Genomic DNA, 8,422 nt, shown 5'->3' on the forward strand with positions numbered 1-8,422 from the left:
GGGCTGCTCAATCTGGCTAATTCACAGGGTGAAAAAGGAGGGACATCTGGAGGCAAAGGTCATTAGAAACCAGGCTAGTCTTTCTCGCGCCCAGCTTAAACAGAATGTCCTCTATGTTCTCATCTGTAGTAATACTCAGGAGTTAGAGGCTTCTCGGACCTGTTAGACGAAGAGCTGAAGAGCACATCTCCCTCCTCTCAGAAGGGGAAGTAGAGAGAAAGAGAAGAGGGGAGGGGGAGGTTGCGCAACAACAGGGTCGCCACAGCGAGTCATCCGTCTCCATGTAATCCTATCTTCTGCATCTTCTTCTCTCACACCAACTACCTTCATATCCTCTTTCACGCCATCCATAAATCTCCTCTTTGTTCTTACTAATGCAGCCACAAAGGGGGCCATTTTGTGTCTTTTGTGCGGGTCCCAAGCCCGGATAAATGCAGAGGGTTCCATCAGGGAGGGCATCTGGCGTAAAACATTTGACAAATCTGACATGCGAGTCAAGAATATGATCTCCTCAGGAATGTATATAGTGTTAAATTAAGCAACATTCACTTAAGCCACTAAAACATTTACTTTTTACATTTCTTCACTATCAGATCCAACAACTGGAAATGATTTACATGTATTGCACAGAATATGTTTCATACAGAATGTTCCTTTTCGAAGTAATTGCAAATGTCTGCGTTAACGTGCATCATGTCAATAATTTAAAGGTCCTTAAAATGCTGTGATGGTTTTTTATGTAAATGAGAGTTGTTTCAGGGTCTCATTTGTCTTGGGCTAAGATTAGATTCACCTAATCTGGATTTATTCTAAGCAGAGAATCATTTTACTGAGGGCAAATTGTGAACTGCTTCTAATAAAGTCTTATTTTGAAAACTCAAAACCATCTCTTTTATATTTTATATCGACTAACCCTATGTGCTCTTTTTTTTATCTTTCAGTTAACCCAAACTATTGGACAACCACCAACAGGGGTAGGAAACTGCTTTTCTTTAAGTTTGCATGATTTCTGTCTGTCGCTGTCAGTGTGCAAGAACTTTGATTTGAGGGCACAAACAAGCATACAGATTCCTAAATGGAGCCTAGTTCTGTTTGCTAAGTCACTGTAAATGAAGATATTCTCATTAGTCAAGAATGAAACAAGAAAGCATTCTGGATCCAACCACTGGTTGCTGCCTGTGCACACACTATTCACACAAAGCTTTGGATATTTGGCTTCTGGGTGGAATTTCAGGATGAACCTAAAATCCGCTGTAGCCGTTCCAGATTGACTTAATGTGACCTTCTTTAAACTTGTTTTTTCCCTAAAGATTGTATTGGCGCTAATGGCCTTTATTTGAGAGTGGTTAGACAGGAAAGTACGTAATGAGAGAGGGGGGGAAGACATGCAGAAAAGGTCACCAGGCTGAAACTTTGACGTCTTCATTGATTACTATATCAGTTGCCTCTATATGTGGGTTATGTTTTGCCCCTTTGCCACCACAGCAGCCCAGACCTTCTTTAAACTTTTGACTCCACATGTCCAACTGTTTGGCGTTTCAGTACTTTTTACACAGCTTGATGTTATAACAAGGAGCTTTAACAGCAATATTCACCAACAGGTATCTCATCCACAAATTGACCAATGCATTTCCCGGTTCAATCAGAATTGGTATTTAAGCCATCGTCCTGATCATGTTGTTCTGATTTTGATATTATGTGACCAAGAGAACACCTAATAACTGATGAAGAACTGCCATCGTGAGGTTTCAAACAGGATGTTTTTAGAGCGTCACAGAGTGTTATCAGCAGGCTGAAACCGAGATACAGAGAGACCGGAGGAGTCAGAGAAACTCATAGAAGGTGTCGTCCTTTGGCCACGTCCAACTCTGATGACCACTTCACTGTGATGAGAGTCACCCGAGTGTCAAGCCGTAGAAAACCAGTTACATCTTCATGATCTGAGTGGTAGATGACCTGTGATTGTTTCTGACCACACCACCAGCTATCTACGTCAGTCTTTCCACCAAAGGGTGGAACGTTTACGATAAACAAGGGAGGGGCTGGTGGATTTCAGGGCTGTTGTCTGGTAAAAGTCGGTTCACACTGAGTGGAAATGATGGCCGCCAATGATGTTGGGAGGCTTCAAGGAAAGCACTATGCGTCAGCCACTGTTGTCACCCAATGAGCCATTGGTGGTGGTGTTACAATCTGGGCTGGTGTGTTTAGTCCAGTGTTTCCCAACCTTGGTGCTCAAGGCACAAAGCCCTGCATGTTTTCAATGTCTCTCTGCTCTAACATACCTGAGTCACATGATTGTGGTTCAGTAACAGGCTGTTAATCATAAATGAACTGAAACACTGTGGACACTGTGGCTTGAGGAATAGGGTGGGCCTAGTGAATATAGAACTGGTCTAAACTTTGTGAATGGTATAATGTCCAGCCTGTAATATCTGAATAACTCCATTAATTCAGTTGTTGTACTTCTGAATAAACAACACAGGCCTAATATCATCCTTGTGGACAACAGTATCCCAGCTCTTTGAGGTCGCATCATTAGGGAATGTTTGCTGGAGAGTGCGGTACTCCGGATGGAGTGATCTGAACTCTCTCCAGACCTGAATCCCTTAGAAAATCCCTCAGCTGCTTCACCATGTACTGTAGAGGGTTTGCACCAGAGAACCTCTAAGACCTGAACGCCGACCTTCAAGAAGAGTAGGACGCCATGCCTCGGCAGATCAAAAGTCGACTTTTGAAAAGCATGAAACAGAGTCGTGAAGTTGGTATTGATTCTCAAGGCCAATGGAGACATTGGGGATTTTTATGTTTTCCATAAATTTCACTCAAATGCCAAATATTCCTAACTTTTTGTTCACAGTTTATGTTTCACACAGGAACATTGGTGGCCCAATCCCTCCTACCTCTTTTTGCTTTTGTAAATAACAGCAAATGTCTGAGTTAATGTGCAAAGATGCCAATTATTTAGGATTTAAAGTTTTTTTTTTTTTTTTTTTTATAATATGAGCATAAACCACTTCAATGGTTTTGAGATTAGAGTTGTTGTTTTTTTATGGTATTTGTCTTGTGCCTTCTTAGACTAATCGTTCGCTTCTTGAACCTCACTTGGAACATTTAAAACTTTCAAGTTGATGAACACACTGCACTTCCTTTTGTTTCAACTCACCCAGAATATCAGCCGCACCCAACGATTAGCATGGATAAGAAACACATTTTCTTTTTTTATGTACTAAGGAAGCAACGTGATTTACTGAAGTTAGAATGAAGATTTATATCTAATAAGATGCGATCACTTTGCTTTGGGGACAAACAGCTTTATCCAATTTCTGGTTGCTAAGTTACCGTGAGTGAATTATATATTTGGAAAGTGTTCTGAATTGCCTACGCACAATACTCACAGAAAGTTAGGAATATCTGGCCTTATGGTAAAATTACAGGATGACTCTAAACTGTAATGTAACATTTTACAGACCAGCTTAATGTGACGTTCTTTAAATTTTTTAATGCTTGTGTCTAACTGTTCATTGTTTCACTACATTTTGGACACCTTGCTGCTGCTTCAGTACATTATTTGAGAATCGACATAGCATGCTTCCACTTTAATGCCTCACTATAATTGAATGTTATCATTGTAGTGAGCATAAATGTGCATAAACGTCACCCGAAAGCCAAATATCCATAACTTTTTGGGAGTAGTGTATATTTTATTGATAATACACACCTCTTAATAAGTATCCGTCTTAATTTTTTGGGCACACATGTTTCTTAAAGTCCCATCAGAACCTTCCTCCACCCTCCAGAGTGTCAGAACCTCCACCTATGAGTCTTCAGCATCTCCCAACACAGAGCAAAGCACTCTGGGTAAGAACAATGAAATGCAATCAGAAAAACCACAACAAAGGTCAAGCTGGCACATCAATTCCCTAAAGGCTCTAAGAAATAACATGAGCACTACTGAAGAAAAGAAAGAAAGTCGTTTGAAGTCTGAGTGTGGCAGGTCTGTGGCAAACTTAGCTTATCTAAATAGCTAAGTTTCAGTTAATTTTTTAGATGTTTCTAAATGGAATATGTCTGGGATTTTATCATTAGCTGCGAGGAACAGAGAAAAAAAGTTGGTCTCAAAACCAAGATTGAAGCTTACAGCTACACAACATGTACCTTTTGCAACATTTCTTTAAAGCAAAGACATAAAAAAGACAAAGTAGTCACACAGTGACAAACACTAATTATGAAACTGAGCTTCTAATGAAAGAGGACTGAATGATTTCTCAATAGTTAGACTTTAATCTAAAAGAGGTTTTGATTGCCTGACATATTCACATAGCACCTCTTTGGATTTCAGATGTTAAAATTATTATTTCCTTTTAACTGCAAAATGTGTTTGTAACAGCCAAGCAGCTGAAGTTGCACATGAAAGAAATGTGACAAGAAGGTGGTCTGTGTTTTTTTTCTGTCTGTGACGTCATATGTGAACAGAAAAAGGTGCTGAATGACTCATGAACCACTGGAACACAACAAAACGATCCGTTATCTCTGAAAAGAGTTTTTGTCTGGTTTTACCTGGCTAAGCAGAGTGTTGATGTGTTAAAAAGGCTTTTTGGTGTCTGTACTTTTTTTTTTACACACATAGCAATGGATGATCAGCATACAGTGAAATTTAGTACTTTGTGTTTATCCTGCTGTCGTCATTGGTTCTGGTGGTTTGTTTAGCTGATTTTCCATGACATTTGTTTGACCTGATAAGCTGTGAAGTTGATGGATGAAGTGTTTTTCTATTATTGCTTTTCATGTGGTCGAGATATAACAGCTCAGGCCCCAAATTGACCAAACCAGAATCTGCCTGCACAATGAAAAAAAAATAAAATGTCTCAAATTTTCTGCAACATATTCAAAGAGGAATGTTTTTCAAATGCAACATTTGTTTTAGTACTTATATAGAAAAAACAAATGTTTGAGAACTCTTCTAGAACTGAATTGTTTTTTAATGTAGTTCTAGAAACTGAAAGTTGTGTCCAGTGTGTGTTTAATGATGATCTGATCACCAGATGGTTGCTGTTGCTGTACAATGTGGCACAAGCCATGTTCTGGTGGGACAATTATTTTTTCACTGGCCTGGTTCCTTTGGATCGATTTTCACTTTTAATAAAAGGAAAATCAATTTGTTTTTGCAGCATTTACTCAGGTTAAATTGATCTGACATCAAAATTAGTCCGATGATCTGAATCTTAAAAAAAAAAAAAAAAAAAAGTGAAACACCCAAATGCTTTAAGAGGGCAGACACTTTTTTTAAAACGCCAATTTTCCATACTGTGTCAGGTTTTTATATGTTGCAATAATATGTGGAACAAATGAGTGAAGATGTTTTTATTAAAATGTACTTTAAGAATAAATAAGCAAAAGGCTGATGACAGAAATAATTATAGCAGATAAACAGATATAACAGCTAAAAACAGCAGCAACTGATGCTATCTTGTTTTCCTGTTTGCAGGACCTTCCTCCACCCTGCAGAGTGTCAGTACCTCCACCTCTGGGCCTTCAACATCTACCAACACGGAACGAAGCACTTTGGGTAAGAACAATGAAATGCAAAAGAAAAAGAAAGAAAGTCATTTGAAGTCTGAGTGTCTGTGGTCTGAAGCAAACTTAGCTTATCTATAAAGCTAAGTTTTAGATGTTTCTAAATGAATATCTCTGGGATTTTATCATCAGCTGCAAGGAACAGAGAAAAAAAGTTGGTGTCAAAACCAAGATTAAAGCTTACAGCTAAACAGCGCGTACCTTTTGTAACGTTTCTTTAAAGTAAAAATAAATTAATAAAAAATAAGAAAGTCAAAGTAGTCACACAGTGACTAAAAATAATTATGAAACTTGTATTTGAAATAAATTGGTTAATGAATTTAAGTCTTGCGTTTCTCTGTTGCTAAGGCAAATTGGGAAGTATTTAGGTAAATAAAATGGTTGCTTGGTTGTGTTATATACATATCCTGTTGAATCACTGGATATATTTAGCCATCTATTGATAGCACATGTGTTGCAAATAAAATAAAATGCAAACGATAGTGAGTTGCAGAAGGAGCTGTTGTAAGGTCGACCCTCTTCATAACTCCTATTCAGAGATGGAAGGAATTGAAAACAACAACAAAGAACTGGTCAAATCAGCAAATGAAACCCAAAATTCAAACATTCAAAGACTGTAACATAATTCTATGCATGTATATAAATCTACTGGTGATTCCTGGTGGTGCAACTTTTAACAACCCTCTTTTAGCCAATCGGACAATAGAGGGCTCTCTGGACGTTCCTCTCTCTGTAATCTCCGTGTCGTCCAGACTCCTCTGTAATGCTTTCTTCTGTTCAGCTCACATCGAAGGTTTTCTATCAGATTAATGCCTGAAGAATGACAGAATCATGGAAGTAGATACATTTTGTGTCTGGTCATGTTTTGGATCAATAGCCTGCTGACGGATCCAATGATGAGCTCCAGGTTGAACTTTGACAGGTTCGTCATGGGAGTTTTAGAAAAGACAACAGGCCCACAGCGACGCGGATCACTTGCTGTGATAAACAATACGCATGTGTTCTTCCAACACACTTTGTTTTTGTTTTAAACCAAACCCGCATGGAGTGTTTGTCGTTGAAAAGTTTTCTCCCGTCACGGGGCTTCACCACTTGTGGCCAATCCTCGCCACAAATGCTGACCTTTTAAAGAACCTGTTTTAAGTTTGTCTGAGGGAATTTTCCAGGACACGGAGTCAAGCTGTGTCCTGGAAGAATGTAAGTCGCTTTTGATACACTCCCGATCTGAACAGAGTAATTATGCTGGGATTAAGGATGTGAAAAAAAGGATGTGTCCAAAAAAAAATCTTGGTTTGTATTTAAATGATATACTGCATGTTACAGTGTTAAGTACTCATTAAGGCGATCCTGGAGCATCAAATCTAGTTTGCTGTTGAAATGAAAGGCGGGTCCACAATAGTGTCTTCTGACCAAAATACACAGTTCACCAGAGGCACCAATAAATCGAGCCCAGTCTGTAAAAATTGGCACAAAACGACAACATAGTCTTTGAGTGCACACTTTTTGAACTGCACTGCAGAATCCATTCCATAATTAGCAGATTTGTAATTTTACAGGACAATGTCTCATGGGGAGGGATTGATGCTAGAGAAATAGTTTTAGTTTATTGTGTTTTCATTTCCCCGTTAGGAGGAGGAGGCACAGCAGTTTGCATCAGTTTCAGTTTAATTGGACTGATTCTATTCCTCGCTGTGGGCAGTGTCATCTTCTTATATCGACGGTAAGTTGGTCAATAGAACTTTCTCGTCCTTCTCCGATAAAGTTTTAATGCTTGTACTCACCAAAAAAAAAACTCATTTCTGATCTTATATCTTAGGAGGAAGAACTCGATTCCCCCAAGAGATCTACAGGAACTGGAAATTATGAAATGCTGACTGTGATCTAGAACGTTTGTCAGAGGAAGTGCAGGGTGGAAGGAAGTGATGATGAGTAACTTGTACTTAATATAAATGTACCCACTGTCATGCCATCATCTGGTATAAGAAATGTGGTTTTGAAGACTAGTTTGGAATTTGCCATCTTGTTTTTTTGTTTGCTTTCTTATGACTAACTTGGACAAAATGAATTTTCTGGATCAGTTTCATGTATTTTTCATGCAGTATTACAATGCATGACAATTATGTTTTCATTGATTAATCTGCAGTTACAGTGTGCATGAAATTAGATTTCAGTACAAACACAGGCAGCTTCCCCTTCAGCATTATGCTGCCATCGCCTTTTTTTTTAACCATTAGCAAATAGAAAAACATTCACCAGAGTCTGATGACAGACTCTAATATGGAAAAATACAGAAGACGACAACAGCCTTTTTGTAAAACGACAATTTTTTTTTGCGTTGACATTTTGCCTGACTTGTGCATTTTACTGTGGATGGATGGATGAATGGAATTTAAAAAAAATGTTTTAAATTATTTAACCATTAAAAAGTAAGCACTTTTTTCATGAATGTAACTTTGCCTTAAAGATTTTAAGTGTGTATTCTGTATGGGAAGTTGAGAATTCTTGTGCGCCCCCTGCTGGTTGGGAGCAGCCGTTCTGTTTATTTATGTCTTGTCTGTGCCCAAAAAAGGTGCTACGTCACTTTTTTAAAATCTTATTTGATACTGTTTTGATTTCTAGATTTGTTATTGACCTAAATCCTAGTAGCTGAGTAAAATAAATTGAGAAACGTTAGAAAGGCAGGAGCAAGTTCTCCTCTGTTAGCATATCTTAACTGGGATCTTCTGTTTATATTATGCTGATTGTTGCTTGTTTTAGAATTTGACCACTGATAAAAAAGAACAATCTGGACAAATCAATACTGCAGAATTACAGGCTGATCTCCAACCTCCCATTCATCAGCAAAGTT

General features: G+C 38.4%; 1 protein-coding gene across 5 annotated transcripts in view; it reads left to right on the forward strand.

Annotated features, from left to right (window-relative positions):
* Positions 1 to 8,158, forward strand: part of LOC107838512 (uncharacterized) — a 13,145-nt gene extending 4,987 nt beyond the window's left edge. For 2 of the 5 annotated variants that reach the window (XM_016681078.1, XM_016681079.1), the window contains exons 3-7: positions 942 to 974; positions 3,769 to 3,858; positions 5,486 to 5,566; positions 7,204 to 7,294; positions 7,391 to 8,158. In XM_016681078.1, the coding sequence (XP_016536564.1) occupies positions 942 to 974; positions 3,769 to 3,858; positions 5,486 to 5,566; positions 7,204 to 7,294; positions 7,391 to 7,448 (353 nt within the window). In that variant the 3' untranslated portion in view covers positions 7,449 to 8,158. The remainder of the gene's footprint in view (positions 1 to 941; positions 975 to 3,768; positions 3,859 to 5,485; positions 5,567 to 7,203; positions 7,295 to 7,390) is intronic. The other 3 variants (XM_016681080.1, XM_016681081.1, XM_016681082.1) reach the window with 3 other exon arrangements.
* The last annotated feature ends 264 nt before the right edge of the window (positions 8,159 to 8,422 follow it).

This window comes from Poecilia formosa, unplaced genomic scaffold, assembly GCF_000485575.1.
Source record: "Poecilia formosa unplaced genomic scaffold, Poecilia_formosa-5.1.2 Scaffold269, whole genome shotgun sequence".
Taxonomy (NCBI): domain Eukaryota; kingdom Metazoa; phylum Chordata; class Actinopteri; order Cyprinodontiformes; family Poeciliidae; genus Poecilia; species Poecilia formosa.